We start from the raw sequence: 22,236 nt of genomic DNA, 5'->3' as shown, positions 1-22,236 counted from the left end.
ATTTCATTTCTAAATGTATAAGCAAGAATCTCTAAAGGCAATTTTCTATATAACCATCATGTCTTTATTGTACCTAATTCTTAATACCATCTAATAATCCAGTCCGTAATCAGATTTTCCCATTTTTCTGAAAAGTGTCTTTCACAACTAGCCTGCTCAAACTACAGAAAATATCAACATCTTTTGATCTAGCTCTAGAACATTGCTCCCCTCCCCTCCCTGCTTTTCCTCATGGTAATAAAGTCATAGAAAAGACCAGGCCAGTTGTTCTCTAATAAGTCCAACTTTCTGAATTTGTCTGACTCTTTATGCTATCATTTCATTTGATTCTCTCTTAACCTTTATTTCCTGTAACTTGGAAGTTATATCTGAAAGCTTGATTCAATTCAAGTTAAGTATTTTTGGCTCGAATATTATAGTTGTAATATTTCATACCATCACAGAAACAAGTAATTCAGAGCATTCTTTTTTAGCAACATCAGTTGCTTGGTAGCTGTTTACTACTTTTTATTTTTAAGATTCGTAAAATCTCTTCACAGTCAGTCAGAGTCCATGGGGATCATCATATCCTTTAGATAACAACAGTTCTTTTCTAGGGAAATATAGCTGACTTGAATCGTTTGGGCATTTAAGTCAGATTGCATTTTCGTAAGCATAGTTAAAAGTGAAATTAACCCTTGCTTTCTTAATACTCTCCCTTTCACCCATCACTATATTACACCAGACTTTCTGTGTTGGCTAATAATCATGAATGGGCTTGAGCTATTTCATTTGGAAACTTAAAAAGTAGGAATTTCTTATATTTTTAACAAAATATGTTTAAAATGTAGGTCACTTTTGGAATGTATTATTATATTTTTTGAGACGGAGTCTTGCTCTGTCGCCCAGGCTGGAGTGCAGTGGCGTGACCTTGGCTCACTGCAAGCTCCACCTCCCGGGTTCACGCCGTGCTCCTGCCTCAGCCTCCCAAGTAGCTGGGACTACAGGCGCCTGCCACCACGTCCGGCTAATTTTTTGTATTTTTAATATAGACGGGGTTTCACCGTGTTAGCCAGGATGGTCTCGATCTCCTGACCTCGTGATCTGCCCGCGTCGGCCTCCCAAAGTGCTGGGATTACAGGCATGAGCCACCGCGCCTGGCCTGGAATATATTATTTTTAACAAGGACTATTTCATTATTTTCTAACTAGGACATGGGTATTTAATAAGTAATTTGCTCTAAAAATTTAGATATTATCGGTTTGATTAAAATAGTGAGGATTGCCAGGTGCAGGGCTCATGCCTGTAATCTATAATCCTAGTACTTCGGAAGGCTGAGGCTGATGGATTGCTTTAGTTCAGGAGTTCAAGACCAGCCTGGGCAACATGGCAAATCCCCATCTCTACAAAAAATACAAAAATTAGCCAGACATGGTTGTGCATGCCTGTGGTCTCAGCTACTCGGGAGGCTGAGGTGGGAGGATCACTTGAGCCCAGGGGGCAGAGGTTGCAGTGAGCAGAGATCACACCACTGCACTCACCCGGGCAACAGAGTGAGACCCTGTCTCAACAGAAAAATAGGATCACCCAAAGTGTACAAACATATTCGTGTTAAACAGAATTTTTGTCTATTCATTCAATTTTTATTGGTGTAATTTGAGAAGATTACTCCCAACTTTTGAGCATTCTTTAAGAATTTGGGGAAAATACTTATCAATATGAAATAAACTAACAGAACAAAATGTTAGCTTGGACTTGGAGCACTCAGAAAACAAGACTATAAAGAAATTAAGTTGGTCTGTTTGTGTGTAGAAATATAAATAAAGAATTGCTTGGTTCACTTAAACACATGGGCAATTTGTCAATAACTCAGATGGCTTAGCTGTTTTCATTAAATAATGTTCAATGTCTTATCAAAAAAAAGAATTGAGTGGTTCAGCTTCTGAATTCATTGTCTCATATGTGTTTGATGGAGTTTTCTGCAACTCTTTATCTTAAAATTTAATTCTCTTTAATTTTCAGATAAATTTTTAATTATACCTTTACATTCACTGATGCCTACAGTTAACCAGACACAGGTATGTTAAATGGATACATTTGTTAAATGTATTTCAAACTGAGGTAAGCTTTAAGGACTGCTTGTTACGTGTTTTCCTTTATTTTTTTTAAGGAGCATTTTCAAATAGTAATTCATGTAAAAAATACTTCTTGGAGAACCTTTGCAAATGAGTCTTCAGGGGATGATTGCTCAAAAACTTGAATATCAGTGGATAACCCACAAATCAGATTAGTTTTGTTTACATTAGGGAAAAGTTTAAAGAATTGGTTTCACCAGTAACTTGGTTGGGTTTCCTGAGTAAGAGAAAAAGGTATGTGAGTACTACTAAAAGTAACCAAACCTAGAAATTAATAATCTGTGACATACTACAGTTTGATGATGATTTGAGATTTAATTTCACAAAATCAGTATATTCACAGGTATAAAATTTCTTGTTTTAATAATGTATTATGAATGTTTGGCTCCATCAGATACAAGCGCTTTCCTAGTTAGAGTGAACACTACATTCTCAGAGGCAAGATAATTTTATGATCTATAGTATTTGCAGGTTCTTGGAAAATGAAATTGATTAGAAAACCTGCTCCTCTCCCCGTTTCTAGTTTATCCTTTTCTCTTTTTATAAGAAAACATCAAGATATTTTTCTTTGAGACCCTTTTAATATTTTTGTTGCTGGTACCTTAGTCACGAATTAGATACAGAGTACATACCTGAGAGAAGAGAGGGGGCAAGAAAGAAAACGCTTGATTCCAAAGGCTGAAAGAGTATCCAGCATGGAAGTATTCATCTTTGGCACCATAACCTAGTAAATTATGTATTCCTTTGCTGGAGAGTATGTGAATAGCCTGGGAAACATTTTCTGTATTGATTACCAGTTTTGTAAATGAAGGGATAAGTTTATGCTTTTTGTTTGTTTGTTTGCATTATCGCCAGTGGTACTTGATTACCTATCTTCTTTCTACTTTAGTGACATTGTCGGGTTGTGGGGCAGTATTTGTAGAATTCCCCATTTAAAGAGGATTTTTTTTTTTTCACTCCAATCTGATCTCAAGCTAGTAGACAGTGGTTGGTACAGCTGCACAGTTGACATTTATTCTGCTGGGTTGGGCATCTGCCTGTGATTGTTCAGTGTTCTTACCCGTGGAGATTTGACTTCATTATTCTTGTCCTTAACATAAATATCCCTCCCTCTACTTTATAACCTCCAGCTTTTGTTAAAAAACTGCTGTAAATTTAAATAATGATACCTCATTGGAAATCTTGTTTGTGATAAGATTGTGACATCTGTGGGAGATTTAGTGTGGTTTACCAAAAGATAATTTTGCAATATTGAAAATGATCTATACTTCATAAATACATCGATAAATATTAGATGTATATATCAGTGAATGAATATAGAATGCTAAAAATGAACAGTATCTGAGGTAATTCCTCTAATTACAAATATAATGTATTAGAAGTTAGTATACTTTTGTGATTCTGATGTATTTGTTTTTACAGGTGTTTAAAAGAACCCCTCCTGGTGTTCGGAAAATAGTAATTGCTACCAACATTGCGGAGACTAGGTAAAAATAGTTTTAAATATCAAATACTGATGATTACATAAGTTTTAAACACCATAAAGTGTTTATATACCTTAATCTTTTTTCTCTACCACATGCCTTGTAATTTATTAAAAATAAAACGTTTTTTATGGCAGTGAGCATAGTTTTATTTTTTGTGGGTTTTTTTGAGACAAGGTCTCATTGTGTCACCCATGCTGGAGTGCAGTGGCATGATCATGGCTCACTGCAGCCTTGATCTCCTCAGCTCAAGTGATCCTTCCACCTCAGCCTCCCAAGTAGCTTGTACTACAGGCTTGTGCCACCACACCTGTTTGATTTTTTAAATTTCTTGTAGAGATGGAGTCTCACTATGTTGCCCAGGCTGATCTCTAACTCCTGGGCTCAAAATGATCCTATTGCCTCAACCTCCCAAAGTGCTGGGATGACAGGCCTAAGCCACCATGCATGGCCAGTTTTGTGGGGGTTTTTTAACCTATAGTGATGCTTTAGCTCAGAAATAGCATTTTGGGTGTTGGATTTTGTTTGTTTTGTTTTCCTAAAGAAACACGGGAGCTGAGGTAAATTTTGTCCTTTCACCTGTTTCTGGTTGGGGGTAATATTTGGTAATTAGTTATATCCAGCCTTGAAATGTTCTTGTATTCTCTTGGAGGTACTAAGATGTAGTTTAGTCACTGAAACAGATTCTTTTATGGAAGCTGATCTTAAACCATGCCGTTGGGGCTCCCATAGTGCTAGGTATGAGGCAACCTGTGATATTTGACTGTAGGCAAGTAAGAATTTAGTATATGATCTGAAGAACTAATACTGTGCTGTTACTTACAGTGCCTGACACTGCCTACTGTTAGGTACTCGATCCCTATAATATTGGTAAATGTGGGTGTGAAGAGTAGTGAAAATCCTGAATGGCTAAAATCATTTGATGCAGTAAAAAAAAAAAAAAAAATGCTGTGAAATCCCTATTTATAGGTCTTTTATAGGTTAATAGTGCTTTTGATGTGTGTGTGTGTGTTTTTTTAACATTTTATATATCTGTTTTCCAAACAGCATTACCATAGATGATGTTGTTTATGTGATAGATGGAGGAAAAATAAAAGAGACACATTTTGATACTCAGAACAATATCAGTACAATGTCCGCTGAGTGGGTTAGTAAAGCTAATGCCAAACAGAGAAAAGGTCGAGCTGGAAGGTAAGGTGGGAACTCTGTCCAAAGCTTTTAGAACACACAAAAATTTTGTGTAATAAAATGTGATGCTGGCATTTAAAGATATTTATTAAAAGAGTTACCTTTCTTATTATTTTGAGCTTACTGCAAAACGTTTTTAAATAGGAAAGTTGTTTTAATCGTAGTTTGTTTGGAAAAATATCTGCCAAGTTTTCTATTTTATGAATCTTTTGCCTTCAATTTCTAAATTTGATTAATAAGCTATGTTACTTGTAATAGTTGGTTTTCATTTTTTTAAAGTATATGTTGTGTAGTAATAGCAACTAATACTTTTTGAGTGTCAGATCATCTCCTGAACACTTGATTCATATTAACTTTCTTAATCCTCACTACAGTACTATGAGGTAGGTTATTATATCCATTTTATGGATAAGGAAAGTAAGGTACAAGGAAATTAAATGACTTGTCCAAAGTCCCATAGCTTTCTAAATTACAGAGCCAGGATTTGAATCCAGGCATTCTGACTACACAGTCTAGGCTCCTAATCACTGAATTTTATAGCAGTACTGATTTTTCACCAGTAGTTTTCAATGAAAGCACAAGGAAAGTACTTTTCCTCATAATGTCACAATAACTTAAGAAGTAAAACTATCTCTGTCTTAATGGTAGGAAAAATGATTTGTCTTGAACTTTTACAAAGAATTGGACTTTAATGCATATTTCACAGTATTTCTGCACTTATTCATATGAGTGATAAGAGCCATATATGGACTTTCAGAAGAGGGTTTTTCTTTTGCCTCTTACAGATAGAATAAGAGATTTCCATTAATCTTTCGATACAGACTTAAGAAAAGGAGAGTTGAAAGAAAACTTCACAGACCATTTATCAACCCCTTGTTTTAAGTTTTACAGTATCTATAAAGCTCTGACTGACTTGCTGTAATCTTTGCACATTATCCCAGTATAATTTGAATTCAAGACAGCTTATTAGGTAGTTGATGCTATTGAACCAAAATCATGGTTTAGTCAAAGAAGTATACCTTCCTAATATCAGTTATCAGGGAATAACTTGATAAGGGACCCAGAAAGACTGAGGTTTTCCCATGTAGACCCATCACCTCTAAATATTGATTCAGAAAGTATTCACCATAGTGAACAGGTTTTGGCACACCTTTATATGTGAATAATAAACATACTAAGCCTTAGATGTGTTCCATGAAACAATAATAGAGCTAAATACTAATCCTTCGTCCTCACTCCTGTGCTGTAGGTTAACTGTGGAATTGCTGTTTTAATTTAAAAGGAAAATAGTCTTTTGTAGGCTCCATGGATAAAAATTCCTTTAGCAAAGCCTTATTATTTTGGAGATCAGAAGAAGCTATACTATGTGGCTCTCAATGGAGGTACTCTTATTTTAGTTTCTGTTGGAGAGGTATTCAGGTATTGTATATAATAGACAATGGGTCTATGTAGACTTCATAGAAAAAATAGCTAAGATTTTTAGAATTCATTTTTGTTCCTATAGCAGCAAGAGCCTAAAGAAATATCTATTCTACTTGAGAATACATGAATATGGTCACCTCTTCACATCTAGTTTTTTTTTTTCGATGAAATCTCACTCTGTTGCCAGGCTGGAGTACCTGGCACGATCTTGGCTCACTGCAACCTCTGCCTGCTGGGATCAAGTGATCCTCCTGCCTCGGCCTCCCAAGTAGCTGGGACTACAGGAGCACACCACCACACCCAGCTAATTTTTTGTATTTTTTTTTTTTAGTACAGATGGGGTTTCACCATGTTGGCCAGGCTGGTCTCAAACTCCTGACCTTAGGTGATGCACCCGCCTCGGCGTCCCAGAGTGCTGGGATTACAGGTGTGAGCCATCGCGCCCGGCCTACATCTAGTCTTATTGTTCAAAAAATGGTATCATTCAAGGCTCTAGTTACATACATAAAACAGAAACTTTTAATATCCCTCTGAGAACTCACTAAATAGAATATACAGTACTTAAAATGTTTTTCAGCAATATAGACAGGTTAGCATAAAGCCAGGATTCATTACATAATATGATTGATCACAAGGCATACTTGAGGTTACTATTCTTAGCCTTAACCTAGGAGACTGCTGTTACTGAGCACAGTAATTTGGAATGTGTCAGAAATAGGGAAGCAAATTATTGGCATGGGGAGGAATTATTGTGTATCTTTCTTAAAACTGTGACGAGGGTAGAGGGTGTAGGGTTTTTCTAAACAGAAGAAATACATGATTCATAAAAAGGAAAAAATAATTATGTACATGAGCTATTATGTGGCGTGTAAGAAATAGATATTGGCTACTTCCCTGCCTACTATTTTCTCTGCAGTTCTAAAAAGTCACTGACGACTGTCCCTCTGTTTCATTCTGTTATTGTTGTTGTTTTTTCTTAAGAGTTCAACCTGGTCATTGCTATCATCTGTATAATGGTCTTAGAGCAAGTCTTCTAGATGACTATCAACTGCCAGAAATTTTGAGAACTCCTTTGGAAGAACTTTGTTTACAAATAAAGGTAAATTAGGTGGGAGAATGAAGAAATTAAATGGAAGTGATCTCATTTTCAACATCTTTTATAGAACAAAGTACTGTATTAATCTCCAAGAAAGAATTATTAACTCACAATTTATTTCGTGGGTGCGTTAGTAAATTGTGTATTTAAACTTTCTTCAAATGTATATTATACACTTTTAAATTATATACTGCTCTAGAGGAGGCAGGCTGCCTGTGTTTGAATCCTGCTTCCACCCCGGAAAAGCTAGTTCTGTTATATTGGGAAGGTTGTTTAAATTAACCTCCTAAAATTCTTAGAACAGTGCCTGGCACGTAGTAAGTGCTCAGTTAACATTAGCTACTGTTATTACATGTTAACATGTCATCCTTCATTATAAACTACTTATTTTTTCAGTATCTTGTGTCTTTTGATATAGTTAGCCTTATTTTGAAGATAGTGAGTAATCAACTTGTTCATTGAGATTTTAGCGAGCTACTTTTGAAGATAGTGGGTAATCAACTTGTTCATTGAGATTTTAGCCATCTACTTTTCCTATTAATAGAGTTGATGGTAGAAAGTAGTAATATATATAGGACTTTAAACATGTTTTTATAGAAATACAAATATAATTTTAATTCATTTTGGTAAAATAACTTGAAAGTCATGTATAAATTTGATGCTTTGAGTCATCAGCCCAGGTAGGACTAAGTTGTAATGCTAATATATTAATATTATATGTGTTTAATTATATTTGTCTGCCCCCCTAGATTTTAAGGCTAGGTGGAATTGCTTATTTTCTGAGTAGATTAATGGACCCACCATCAAATGAGGCAGTGTTACTCTCCATAAGACACCTGATGGAGCTGGTAAATTTGTTTTCTTGTTTTTTTAATTCTAACTTAGAATACTAGAGCATGTAAGCCAGTTAATTATAATGTTTACTCTTATTACTGCAAAGTAGACCAATAATGTCCAATGCCAAATTTGATTTGCTATTTGACTGTCAATATAGAACCATCAGGTTATGAGATAGGCATTAGAAAGATATCTTCGTAATAATTCTTAAAAGACTAGGATCTTTCTGCACATTTTTTTTCATTGTAGGCCTGATTTAAGATTACATAAAATTTGAAATTTTTAAGTTACTCGTCTTTAATTACTGGCAAGTAAAACAAATGTGCAGCTAAATGATTTATCACAAAGGAAGGACTATCTAGTAATTACTTACATCAAGAAGAACATTCCCAGTATGCTAAAAGCCCCCTTCCTACCCTCTCGTAATCACTCCACTGTCCCTTAATCCTAATCATGATAGATAACCTCTATCATGACTTTAACTATAATGGCTTGCTTTTTTTTTTTTTTTTGATGGTTTTACCATACAAGTATGCATCTTCATAAAGAGTTCAGTTTTGCCTATTTCGTGAACTTTACGTGAACCCATACAGAATGTGTGTGGTTTTTTTGTTCTTTGAGGGAGCAGAGCTCTGGATTATTTTACTTAATATTATGAGAGTCAAATGTATTGTTGCTTTAGCTATGGTTTTTTTTCTTTATCCTCTTTTTTTTTTTTTTTGAGACAGAGTCTCACTTTGTCACCCGGGCTGGAGTACACTGGCATGATCTCAGATCACTGCAACCTCCACGTCCTGGGTTATAAGGTACATGTATGATCAAGTTGGGTAGATAACGCTCAACGGTTTTCCATAGTTGCAAACCACTTAAACTCCTACCAGTGGTGGATGAGAGTTCCCATTGCTTTGTAGCTTCACCAACCCTTCTTATTAATCGGCCTTTTATTCTAACCATGCTGATAGGTATGTAGTGGTTTTAATTTGCATTTCTATGACTGTTGTTGAAGTTTTCAGCAGCTTTTATGTTTATTATCCATTTGTGTAGTCTCTTATAAATTACTAGTGTCTGTTTTTCTGTTAGGTTGCAGATCATACTGTCCTTTTGTACTCTTGATCTGCACCTTTTATTGGTTGTATATTGCATATCTGTTTTCAACTTTCCTTTTTTTAATACCTTGATAAATTCCTTTTTTTATTTTATTTTTTTTTTGGAGAGAGTCTCACTCTGTCACGCAGTTTGGAGTGCAGTAGCATGATCTCGGCTCACTGCAGCCTGCAACCTCCACCTCCCAGATTCAAGCGATTCTCCTGCCTCAGCCTCCTGCTAGGATTACAGGCACCTGCCACCATGCCTGGCTAATTTTTGTATTTTTAGTAGAGATGGGGTTTCACCATGTTGACCAGGCTGGTCTGGAACTCCTGACCTCATGTGATCCGCATACCTCAGCCTCCCAAAGTGCTGGGATTATAGGCATCAGCTACCACTCCCAGTCTAAATTCCTAATTTTAATGCAGTCAGATGTATCATTCTCAAAGGTTATTGCTTTTTACCCTTTAATAAGTCATTTCCTGAGGTCATAAAGATACATTTTAAAGAATTTTATTGTTTTTGTTTATAATGCTTCGGCAGTTGATGTGTGTTGGGGTTGAGGTAGAAATAAAAGTTTTTATAAATAAATGTAGACCATTGACTGAGCACCATTTATAGAAAAGTTCATTTCTTTTTGTCCCTGTTCTGCAGTCTTTGATAGGTCAATGTCTGGATTTGTGTGTCTGTTTCTAGGCTTATTTCTCATCTGTTGGCCTGTATTTCTCTCCTGAGCTGGTATCACATTGCCTTAATTACTCTATCTTTATGACTAATCTTGTTTTCTGGTGGAACAAATCACTCTCTTTCATTCTTCTTCAAGAACGTCTTGACTCTGGAGACTGAGGTGGGAGGACTGCTTGAGCCCAGGAGTTTGAGGGACGCAGTGAGCTGTGCTTGCACCACTGCACTCCAACCCAGATGACAGAACAAGACCCTATCTCTAAAAAAAAATAATAATAATAGTACATTTTTTTAAAACAAGAGTGTCTTGGCCCTTCTTGGTGCTTCGTTTTTCCAAATACATTTGAGAATCTTTGGAGTTTGATTTTGATTGAATTCCATCTAGAAATCAGTTTGGGGAGAACTGACATTTTTACAGTATTGAGTCTTAGCAAAAAGATCATCATCTAGTCCTCTGTTTATTTGAGTATTCAGTCTCAGTATTTTAGAGTTTTCTTTGGGGTTTTATATGTCTTTATTTAGATTTTTTAATAGAGTTCAAATATTTAAAAGCAGAATCCAAAAATACCACTAATCTTCTAGGTTAGTGGTATTTTTACCACTGATAACTAAGATTTAGATATCAAGCTATCTAGGTTCAGAAAACAAGTTGAGGGTTTTCCATTTTTGTTTCTTTTTCTTTTATTTGAAAGAGGTCTTTTAAAAAAAAAAATTAAGGGTATTTTTTCCAAAACTGTTTAGTGAAAATCTGTGTCTGATGGCATGCTTATGGGTTCTTTTATTATTTTTTGCTTGCATCTATATGCCTAGTTATTTTAATTGTGCACTGGAAATTCTCTTTGCAAAATTCTTTATAGATAAAAATTTGAAGCTTGGGATGAGGGTAGCTTTTTTTCAACAAGGATTTATGTTCCTTTCTGCCAGGAAAAGAGGCCCCAACCTCTGCACTCACCTCCCCTAGATGTCTGTCATTCCCTAACCTCTTAACTTGTAATTCTTTGTTAACTCCTTGTATCTTCAGGCTACTTTTCTAGCTGTCCGCAGTGGGGTGGTTGGACCAAATTACCTAGGGAATCAGAGCAGAAGTCACTCCCATTTTCTACACTTTTAGATAGTTCCTTTTTCTTTTCTTTTTTTTTTTTTTGAGACGGAGTCTCACACTCTCGCCCAGGCTGGAGTGCAGTGGGGCAATCTCGGCTCACCGCAAGCTCCGCCTCCCGGGTTCACGCCATTCTCCTGCCTCAGCCTCCTGAGTAGCTGGGACTACAGGCGCCCACCACCATGCCCGGCTAATTTTTTGTATTTTTAGTAGAGACGGGGTTTCACCGTGTTAGCCAGGGTGGTCTCGATCTCCTGACCTCGTGATCCGCCCGCCTCGGCCTCCCAAAGTGCTGGGATTACAGGCATGAGCCACCGCGCCCGGCTGATAGTTCCTTTTTTTTTTTTTTGCTTTTCTGTCTCATGTCACCTAAACTACTAGAATCTAGAGAGTGTGCATTATGCATTCCAAATGTATAATAGTGTATCTTTTGTTTTTGTTGTTCGTTTCTACAACTTTTATACTTTATTAGGTGATTTTATTTAACAGAAAGTGTCATTTCTGGTATTTCTCTCAACACAGAAAAGCCAAGTTGTGTGTTAATTTTGGTTTTGTTTAAATAAGTTTGTAACCTTTGCTGACCTCACAACTTATGTTTTGGTAGGGAAAACTAAAGCTGAACACTATTTGGCATTTGGACTTTGAAGAGAGAGTAGTGGCTTGTTACTCTTTTTAAAGCAAGCTAAATCGTTTTAAATGTAATGCTTTACAGGATCTATTTTAAACACTCTTCCTTTACAGAACGCTTTGGATAAACAAGAAGAATTGACACCTCTTGGAGTTCACTTGGCACGATTACCCGTTGAGCCACATATTGGAAAAATGATTCTTTTTGGAGCACTGTTCTGCTGCTTAGACCCAGTACTCACTATTGCTGCTAGTCTCAGTTTCAAAGATCCATTTGTCATTCCACTGGTAAGAAAAATGGAAATAAAACCGAGTTATTTTAGATGTGAACAGGAGTTGCTTAAATATATTTTTCATTAGCGTTTTATTAGAATGTCGTTCTCTGTTATAGCATCACAGCAATTTAAATTGCCTATGTCTGCTATTTTTAAGGGAAAAGAAAAGATTGCAGATGCAAGAAGAAAGGAATTGGCAAAGAATACTAGAAGTGATCACTTAACAGTTGTGAATGCATTTGAGGTAAAAAAAAAAAAAAAAATCTTGTCCTGGTTTATGATAGTTTATTCAAATGAAATGCTAATAATAGAATAAGGATCATATTTAACCTTTTGAAGTCTGTGTTATAAGGCCGGGCGCGGTGGCTCATGCCTGTAATTATAGCACTTTGGGAGGCCGAGGCAGGTGTATCACCTGAAGTCAGGAGTTCGAGACCAGGCTGGCCAACGTGGTGAAACCCTGTCTCTACTACAAATACAAAAATTAGCTGGGCGTGGTGGTGGGCATCTGTAATCCCAGCTACTCAGGAGGCTGAGGCAGGAGAATTGCTTGAACCCCGGGGCGGGGAGGTTGCAGTGAGCTGAAATCATGCCGCTGCACTTCAGCCTGGGCGATGGAGTGAGACTCAATCTCAAGAAAACCAAAAAAACGAAATCTATATTATCATAAGTATCAGGGATAAATTGCTGAGAATGTTGAAATTTAGCTGAACATTTGAAAAAAGTTATAATTCATTTTCAATTTTGTAATAACTCATTACATTTACCCTTTTGGGGAAATAATAGTTTTTGGTAAGAATGAACAAGTGAATAGTTTATTTTAAAATTTTGTATTTAATAATTTCTTTGTATCTTTGGCTTATTAACACTAATGACAGTCTCTTTCTATTCATTAATAAACTACCCTGTATTCAGATTTAACATATAATAGAGGATCATAATCATGTACATAATTCAGATTAAAGACACATTTTCTGCTCCCAAAAACCAGGTGTATCTGAGGGTAAACACTTATCACCTATCTTGGTAAAATTTAAATGTAATTTGGTTTTTAGAGGCAGTATCTTTTTTCTGTAGCTCTACATTCTGTTTCATGTGACATATTATGGGAAAGTTAATTTTTTTTTGTCTTTGAGCTTATTGAGCTTGTCTTTCCTTTTTCCCCATTTCTCTCCTCTAAAAAAAAAAGCAAACTATAAAGAAAATTTGTGAATTTGAAAATATATAATAGCATTTAAGTCAGTTTAATAGTGTGCTCTTTTTGATTAGTGTGTTATGTACAGTTTGGATGCCATTTTGTGTAAAATACATAATATATTACTGTATACTTAATTGTATAAAGGTCTGGAACTTCAGTGGTGGTTATCTCTTAAGGACTGGGATCATGGGGAGTGTATGTGTTTTTAGTTTTATCAGTTATAAAATTCTTTGAATTTTTTACAAAGAAAATTAAATATTAGTAGAATATTAAGCTTTTACTAAAGTAAAGAGGGAAACCAGTAGTAACCTTTGTTTGCGGGAGGAATATAGATTTCTTCATTTCTTTGCCCCATAGGGCTGGGAAGAGGCTAGGCGACGTGGTTTCAGATACGAAAAGGACTATTGCTGGGAATACTTTCTGTCTTCAAACACACTGCAGGTAATGGTGAATGTTTTGCAATAATTATCATATATGCTAGATTAGAGAATATATATATCCATTTTGTACAATTAGATCTATAGCAAAAAAGTCAAATATATGGAAATTGAGTATATTTGTATATATACACAAAGTAATGGGGGATCTTTCTTAAATCAACTGCAACAAAACAAGGAAAAGAAACACAGTTCCAGAGGACAAGAGCAAAGCACAGTAAGGTTCAATTTCTGTTCCTGTCCCCACATTCTAGTTGCTATTTTGATGATTCAAACTGAGAATTTTTGCTAACACTCCTAAAATCTGTTGAAAAGTATCAAATAGGATAGATACCTGTAAGTTTTCTGGTTCAGTATAGTGAAACACTACAGGCAAGCATTTGTAAAACAGAAGAAAACAGTACAGAGGGCATATGCCATCACATTTCAGACTACACTGAACTGGGTATTTGAGGCCAGTGGGAATAGAAATATCCTCATCTTCTCCCGGTACACATACACTCCAGCTATGTGACATGAGGCCTGATACTGGACATTTAACAGATCTACAAAGTAGTAAACAAAAAAATCTAACATACCAAATCAGAAGTGCCCAGTCATTAGCAAAATGGAAAAAAGGATCACCACTATTCGGAAGGAAAGGAAAAGAAGAAAAAGTGGAATGCCATGTTTCAATAGAAAACACCTTTAAACTGTTTCATAATATGGAATAGCTAATAAGAATATGAATTCAGCAAAACATAGGTTAGAAAAACAGTAGAGTGAATGAAAAGACACCTGAGCTAAGAAAACAAATTGAAGATCAAAAGAAATCACAAGGAACAGAATGGACACCCCTTAAAAACAAGTTATTGCCATAGGAAAAAAGCTTGAAGTAATCACAGTTTATGGACATACCTGAAAAAGACAAAAATTAAAGCAATAAGTAAAATCTTAAAGACAGGAAGACAGGACTGATCCACTATGAGAACAGTAGATATTAGTGTCTGCATAGAAATCCTGTGTAATTGAATGTTTATTTTGAGATGTATATAAGAACACTTTTTGGAATGGAAATAATGAACAGAGAAATGAGCAGAAGCATGAAAACATAACGGCATCCAAGTGTTTGAGAATGTCATGTCCAGTCAGGATATGAATTCAGGTGTGAAGAAAAACAACAGGCATTCAAGAAATACTATACCCCTGAGCTCTTCTTGAAAAGCCCATTGAGGGTGAAATGCTGTTAGTTAAAAGGGGAATCACAGTGGAGATTTCAGGAATGGAGAGTGCGTGCTTAATCAGCTGGTGTAGTATCCATTAGAAGTATTTAAATATAGAGTTAATAACAAAACGATGTTAGGAATTACACATGCAAAATAGAATATAAAGGTTATTATCCTGAACAATATAAAATAATGGCAGTAAAAACCAGGAGGTGTCTAAGAAAGTCAGGTGTAAGAAAAATTAGGTGGGGAAAGTCACACCTTTCATAAAAGGGATATATACTTAAATATAACCAACTTTATGTTTCATAATCTCTAAAAGGAATTCCTTAGGAAATATTTCTGTTATGAAAATTTAAGATTCATCTGGCCATTCACTTTCATTTCTATTTAACTTTTCTTTAAATTGAACTAAAGTTAATTGTTTTATAAAGAATTTCTATACTATGATTCTGTTATTAGGATACATTTCTTCTATCAGTATATATACTTAATGGGTGTCTGCAATCTTGTTTATATAGAAGACAGTATTGAGGCAAGGGAAGTACTTTTCTATGTTACTTGGATGCTTTATAATAAGCCATGTATCATTATTTAAAAAAAAAAACTTACGCTTACATGCCATTGTTAACTGTATTTAATTCTCAGTAATAGAAATATGGATGTGGATTATTTTCTTTATGCTTTTCTATATTTTTTTAAAAATGGGGGTGGAAAGTAATTTTAAAAATTCTATTAGTCTTTCACAAAATGGAGTAACCCTTAAACATCAGTGGCTATTCCTTACAACATGCAAACTTTGTCTATGAAAAGTCGGGTAATATTTTAGGCTTACAGGCCATAAGATCTCAGTTACAAGCATTGACCTCTGCTGTTGTAGTGCAAAAGCAACCAAATGTAAATGAATGGATGTGGCTGTGTTCCAATAAAATGTTATTGACAAAAACAGCTTCTGTTGTTTGCCAACCCTTGCTTTAAAACATGTTTGCACAAGTGTTTTCATAAAGCAGGGATAGCTTACAACTCAATTTATCTATTAATGTATATTTTATAGCCTCAATGTGTGAAAGATATTCTAGTTCTATTTGTTACCATTGCTCCCTAGATGCTGCATAACATGAAAGGACAGTTTGCTGAGCATCTTCTTGGAGCTGGATTTGTAAGCAGTAGAAATCCTAAAGATCCAGAATCTAATATAAATTCAGGTACAGCAGGAAACAGTGTAAATAAGTATCTTTTGTCTATTGTATCAGTATTTTACTTTTCTTTTCCCCTCTATCTTCTCATCCCCCATAGATAATGAGAAGATAATTAAAGCTGTCATCTGTGCTGGTTTATATCCCAAAGTTGCTAAAATTCGACTAAATTTGGGTAAAAAAAGAAAAATGTAAGCATTGAAGATTATTATTAATTACTCGTAATTCTCTTCTTAAACTTTTGAAATCCGCTCATGTAAGAAGGCTTATATTATAAATTTGTTCTTATTCATATATGGGTTATATTCTTCTTCTTTTAATCATTTCAGAGAAGGTGAACTGTATAGCATTGGTATCACTTTCCCTCACAACACATCCTGGAATCACCTCTCTGGTAACCCATTATTCACAAAGAATGCTACCACGTGATACCAGTGTAAATATTAGAAAAGCCAGCTTGCTAGTAAATACCAGTGGCTGGATAAAGACTGCTTAGAGTAGATTTTATTTCAGAAACTTTTTTCCTCTTGCCTTACAAATGGATAACTTGCCTCTTTGAATAAAATTGTAATTTCACTATTTTGAGAAATAAAGTATAATAATATATGTACAGGTAGCCTCAGTAGTAATTGGAGACAACAGTGAAGCATGAGCTAGAATGAGCTCATTCTAGCTAAAGGATACAGAGAAACTAAGAGTCACAAATGGCCAGTAGTGTGGTTGCTACTATTTTGGAAGACATTCTGTGTTAGAATTATGTATTGAGTCATTAAAATAGTCACTGACCCAGTGCATGATGATTGAGTTTTTAATTTGATAGACGTGTCTTAAGGAAGTAATTTCAAATGTTTTCTAACAGCTATAGTGTAAATAATACAGATTTCTAGTAGCCATGGGAAAATTGTGGTTTTATAATACTATAATGCATCTCCATAGGTGGGCATTAAAACAGTCATTGTGTAGTAACATGTAAAATATTTAAACTGATGTTAAATGAAAGTTGGATATTCTAGAATTATAAACATGAAAAAATAAAGACTTTAAAGATAGGCCAAAGTGCAGACATGTTCTTGGGCAGTGGTTCTCAACTGGTGTGATTTTGCCCCCAAAGGGGACATTGGACAGTGTCTGGAGATACTTGTGGTTGTCGTAACAGTGTGTCAGTAGTACTAAAGTCAAGAAACCCTATTCCAAGGTATGAGGTAATGGGTAGCTGATGAATTTTAATCATTGTGGTTGGATTATTCACATTTTAAGTGACCTAAGTACTTTCTCAAAATAATACTTGGCCAGAAATTTTTTTGTATGTGTGTACCTAACTTTACAGGTAGCTTAACAGTGAGTCACTTTGAAATTCATTTTATTTTCCTCTCTGCCATCCTGGGAGGGCTTTCTGAAAAAATGTAGTTTTCTTTGGACTGGTGCATTGTTTTGGTCCAGACTAGGGGTCAGCAAATTTTGACCTATAGGCCAAAAACTTGTTTTTGTCCTTTTATTGTTGGAACACAAACATGTTGTTTTCATGTTGTCTATTCTGCTTTCCTTCTACACTAGCAGAGTTGGACAGAAATTATAGCACCCCAAATATAGACCCTAAAATATTTACTCTCTGGTCCTGTATAGAAATTTGCTGGGCCAGGCACAGTGGCTCACACCTGTAATCCTAGCACTTTGGTTGCCTGAGGCTGTTAGATTATTTGAGTCCAGGAGGTGGAGGTTGCAGTGAGTCAAGATCGCACCACTGCACATTGAGAGATGATGCTACTACTGCAGTCCAGCCTGGGTGACAGAAGGAGACCCTGTCTCAAAAAAAAAAAAAGAAATTTGCCAACTTCTACTGCTCTAGTTATGCAGGGTGGCATTGGTAAATTGACTTGAAGTGAGAAAAAATAATTTCTGGTTTTATTCTAAGTATTTACAACTATAAATTCATAACTATGATTCATGATTTTGATTACAAGTATTATGAATTCTTAGAACTTCAGAAGTGGCCGGGTGTGGTGGCTCACACCTGTAATCCCGGCACTTTGGGAGGCCAAGGTAGGCGGACCACCTGAGGTCAGAAGTTTGAGACCAGCCTGGCCAACGTGGTGAAACCCCATCTCTACTAAGAATACAAAAACTAACTGGGCGTGGTGGTGGCACATCCCTGTAATCCCAGCTACCCAGGAGGCTGAGGCAGGAGAATCGCCGGAACCCGGGAGGTAGAGGCTGCAGTGAGCTGAGACTGGGCCACTGCACTCCAGTCTGGGTGACAGAGCAAGACTCCGTCTCAAAAAAAAAAAAAAAAAAAAAAAACTTCGAAAGAGACACTCGTAAAAACAAATAGGAAAGATTAGTGGATTATTAGCTTTATGCTGTTAGTTAATACAGGTAATTAACATTATTTAAAAATAAATTATTAAACATCTCTCTGTTGAGTAATACTAAAGACTTTTACAAATTGAGATAAAATGTATATGAGTATCAAAAAAAATGACCTAGGAATTGAGAGATTGAATTAGAACTGTCAACATGAATTTAAACAGAATTCTTAACTTTTCATTTTTTATTCATCTAGGTCATACTCTGTAAAATTTTTAAGTTGATAATTTTACAGTTATTTTTTAAATCAAGGGGTGTTTATCAGTATTATGATTGTCATAGTAAAATATATAAACTGTTGGTATGAATCACTTAATTATTTTAGATACTTTTTTGTTCTTTATTCAGTGGTATAGTGTGCATTAACATTAAGGAAAAGAATATTCTGCCATTTTTCTAAAATGTTGAGTAATTATACCTGCAAGAAGATTAGCTACATGATTTAAATTATTCATACTGATAGCATTTTTTCATATATTTTTGAGGAAATTATGCTCTGTCCTCAAATATAAATATATTTTTTGCAAAAATAAACTGAATTATTTTCTGGAGTTTTTTTAGATTCTGGGATTTGTTTGGTTTTTACCAAACTCTTCTATCAGTTTTTTCAAGTAGTGTAAAAAAAAAAAAAAAAATCCTCTAAAAGACTTCTTTTTAACAAACTGCATTTTAACTTTTTTTAAAGGGTAAAAGTTTACACAAAAACCGATGGCCTGGTTGCTGTTCATCCTAAATCTGTTAATGTGGAGCAAACAGACTTTCACTACAACTGGCTTATCTATCACCTAAAGATGAGAACAAGCAGTGTAAGTGAACATTTAAAATAATTAAGGATCTGATTATCAGTCTCATTGTATTTTTATGATTGTATAGTTTTAACAATTACATACAAAATTTTCTTTTTCGTTGTGTCTTATTCCTGTGACATGAGTAACTTTTTCCCTCAAACAAATAACCTATTCTTTTAATTTTCAGGTCTGTAATGATGGATCTTTGTATTTTAATTAGTTAGGACAGTTATTTGATTGCATAATTTTCTTTCAGAACTTGCTTTAAAAAATATTGGCATATTTTATGGTGTACAGGAGTTTACATTGTATAGAGAGTTTTGTTAGCATGTCAGTATACCTTATAAGTATTGTTCAGCATATTAAGTGAGATTCTGTTTATATTTTTCTCTTTAGAACAGTAATTTGAGATGATTTATAAAAAACTGGATAAAAATAACTTCAGCAACATTAGTGTTTTGGTTTTGTCACTCAGAAAATATTTTGTTCAGAGTAGTGCTTAGTTTAAACTAAAAAATATTAAAATACCTATGTTCTCTGAATAATGAAGATGGCTCATTTAAAATGGTATTTCTTACAAATTAATCTCTGTAATTACAATAGAAGGTTAATATTTTAGAAGGAAGGTACTCATTAATTAATACTGGTAATATTGTTGAATTTATGTAGTAATCTTTTCAGACTCCTGAATGTATTTCATTACAGATATACTTGTATGACTGCACAGAGGTTTCCCCATACTGTCTCCTGTTTTTTGGAGGTGACATTTCCATCCAGAAGGATAACGATCAGGAAACTATTGCTGTAGATGAGTGGATTGTATTTCAGTCTCCAGCAAGAATTGCCCATCTTGTTAAGGTGACTGACTTTGTATGATTATCTTTAATCTACATGTAAGTCAGCATGTGGTCATGTGATTTTGTTCCAACTGTTAAATAGATTAACATTTCTTGCTCTATTTCAGCGGAGCAAATAATTTTGAAAAAATGATTCCTGATTTTTCTGAATTGTGTTTTGAGATGGTAACAGACCAGCCATTCTAAATGGCTCAGTGTGATTGCAGTGTAAATTTTAACTGCACTTTAGTTATTCACTCATAACCACACTTTAGTTGATTGCTCACTAAATGTTTTAGCTTTTGAGACATCACTTGTGAAACTCCTTGTATCAGGTAAATTAGTTTCATTTATTATGTTAGTTGGTAATATATCTGCCTTTGTTGAACATGTGTAATTTTTCCAACCTTAGGAATTAAGAAAGGAATTAGATATTCTTCTGCAAGAGAAGATTGAAAGTCCTCATCCTGTAGACTGGAATGACACTAAATCCAGAGACTGTGCAGTACTGTCAGCTATTATAGACTTGATCAAAACACAGGAAAAGGCAACTCCCAGGAACTTTCCGCCACGATTCCAGGATGGATATTACAGCTGACAACTTTTCAGAGGTGGTCTGAAAAGCCAGTTTGACAGCCATTCTTCATCATTGTTTAAATTTTGGCTGGATGCCAAACCCTGGGACATGACGAATTTTCGTGTGTAAGTAGAAACCTTCAGTAGGTAGTAAAGACTTAATGTGCATGACTTGATGTTATATGTAGCTATATACATATATATAGACACACACACACACACACACACACACACACACACACACACTATAAAAGCAATATGTTCTCTGATCATATACTCTGCTGTGGTCATGCCCACTCTTTGGGAGTATATTCCCTTTATATATATTATTGTACCACTTGAGAAATTCCTTTGTTCTGTTACACAAAGTTAATCTTTCTGCTCATAATGATTGATGATACCACCAGTAAAAATAGGATGTTTACCCCAAAAAAAGTGTCAATTAAGAATTTGAACACAACCACATTTTTTAAAATGAAACTTCTATCGGAAGTAAATTAATTTGTTGTAATAAAGTCCAGTATTTAATAAAATGTACAATGTTAAAACTCAGCCAACTTCTTGGATTGGTTTCTACATTTTCACCTATGGCTTGGTTCATTTGATATTTTTACTATTTTTAAAACACATGTGCCCTCTTTATATCACCCTGTGCCTCATAATACAGCAATTGAGAGCATGGTCTGGAGCCTGATTACCTCAGTTCCAGTCTCAGCTCTGTCACTTAGTCAGTGTCTTGGCTTCTCTCTCTTTTTCCTTATCTTGTAAGATACAGTTGGCCCTCCATATCCATGCATTCCACATCTGTGGATTCAAACAACTGTGGATAGAAGATATTTGGGAAAAAAAGGATGGTTGTGTCTATACTGAACATGTGCAGACTTTTTTCCTTGTCATTCCCTAAACAATAGTTTAACAGCTATTTATATAGTATTTACATTGTATTAGGTATTATAAATAATCTAGAGATGACTTAAAGTATATGGGAGGTTGTGCCTAGGTAACATGCAAATACTATGTCATTTTATATAAAAGACTTGAGCATCCATGGATTTTGGTATTTGAGGGGTTGGGGTTGGAAACCAGTCCCCCACAGATACTGAGGGACAACTGTACACGTAACAGTTGTGAGGATGAAATACATTAATACATGTAAAGCACATAGGCTAGTGCCTGTACTCTCTGAATCTTAGTTGTTATTTGTCCCTGAAATATTTTTGTAAATGTCTAACAATCTATTATATTGCACTTTTTATTTTATTGCTACTTATCTTCTTAGCCAAGGAATAGTGTAACAACACATGCTGTACATTTTCAGCCCTATCAGATTGTGATAAATACTGTTGGTTGCCGGCCAACAACTATTTTGTCCCTCCCTTCTTGCTTACTTATTCAGGTGTTCCCATCTGTGCAGCTTTGTGCCCAGGTATGTTGGACCGTTTCTCTAAGAGTGAGTCTTGCTGTTCTAAATGAATCACATGTGGTCTTATCCCCCTTATAAGTAATTGATAAGGCATGAGTACATAAACATGTCCTAGTGAATGGCAACTGAGAAGTGATCTTCAAGGGGGTGTCTGAAAAAATGTTTTACTCGCTAATAGATTTAGAGGAGGAAATCCTGCTCTCTCTGGACATTGTTTTGTCTGACTCTGATAGTTGGAACTGTTGCAGCCAACTAATGATCACAAGGGGACACGGACTCATAGACTGAGGTTAGCTCAGTG

General features: G+C 35.2%; 1 protein-coding gene across 4 annotated transcripts in view; it reads left to right on the top strand.

The window, feature by feature from the left end:
• The window catches only part of DHX36 (DEAH-box helicase 36), a 49,693-nt gene extending 28,629 nt beyond the window's left edge, over positions 1 to 21,064 (top strand). For 3 of the 4 annotated variants that reach the window (XM_063620263.1, XM_063620261.1, XM_063620264.1), the window contains 13 exons: positions 2,002 to 2,057; positions 3,537 to 3,601; positions 4,646 to 4,789; positions 7,190 to 7,307; positions 8,054 to 8,152; positions 11,752 to 11,925; positions 12,070 to 12,156; positions 13,468 to 13,551; positions 15,858 to 15,957; positions 16,049 to 16,139; positions 18,998 to 19,118; positions 19,806 to 19,958; positions 20,349 to 21,064. In XM_063620263.1, the coding sequence (XP_063476333.1) occupies positions 2,002 to 2,057; positions 3,537 to 3,601; positions 4,646 to 4,789; positions 7,190 to 7,307; positions 8,054 to 8,152; positions 11,752 to 11,925; positions 12,070 to 12,156; positions 13,468 to 13,551; positions 15,858 to 15,957; positions 16,049 to 16,139; positions 18,998 to 19,118; positions 19,806 to 19,958; positions 20,349 to 20,534 (1,478 nt within the window). In that variant the 3' untranslated portion in view covers positions 20,535 to 21,064. The remainder of the gene's footprint in view (positions 1 to 2,001; positions 2,058 to 3,536; positions 3,602 to 4,645; positions 4,790 to 7,189; positions 7,308 to 8,053; positions 8,153 to 11,751; positions 11,926 to 12,069; positions 12,157 to 13,467; positions 13,552 to 15,857; positions 15,958 to 16,048; positions 16,140 to 18,997; positions 19,119 to 19,805; positions 19,959 to 20,348) is intronic. The other variant, XM_063620262.1, reaches the window with a different exon arrangement.
• Positions 21,065 to 22,236: the final 1,172 nt, after the last annotated feature.

The sequence above is a fragment of the Symphalangus syndactylus genome, chromosome 17, assembly GCF_028878055.3.
Source record: "Symphalangus syndactylus isolate Jambi chromosome 17, NHGRI_mSymSyn1-v2.1_pri, whole genome shotgun sequence".
NCBI classification, from domain to species: domain Eukaryota; kingdom Metazoa; phylum Chordata; class Mammalia; order Primates; family Hylobatidae; genus Symphalangus; species Symphalangus syndactylus.
This window is presented reverse-complemented; position numbering and strand designations above follow the sequence as displayed.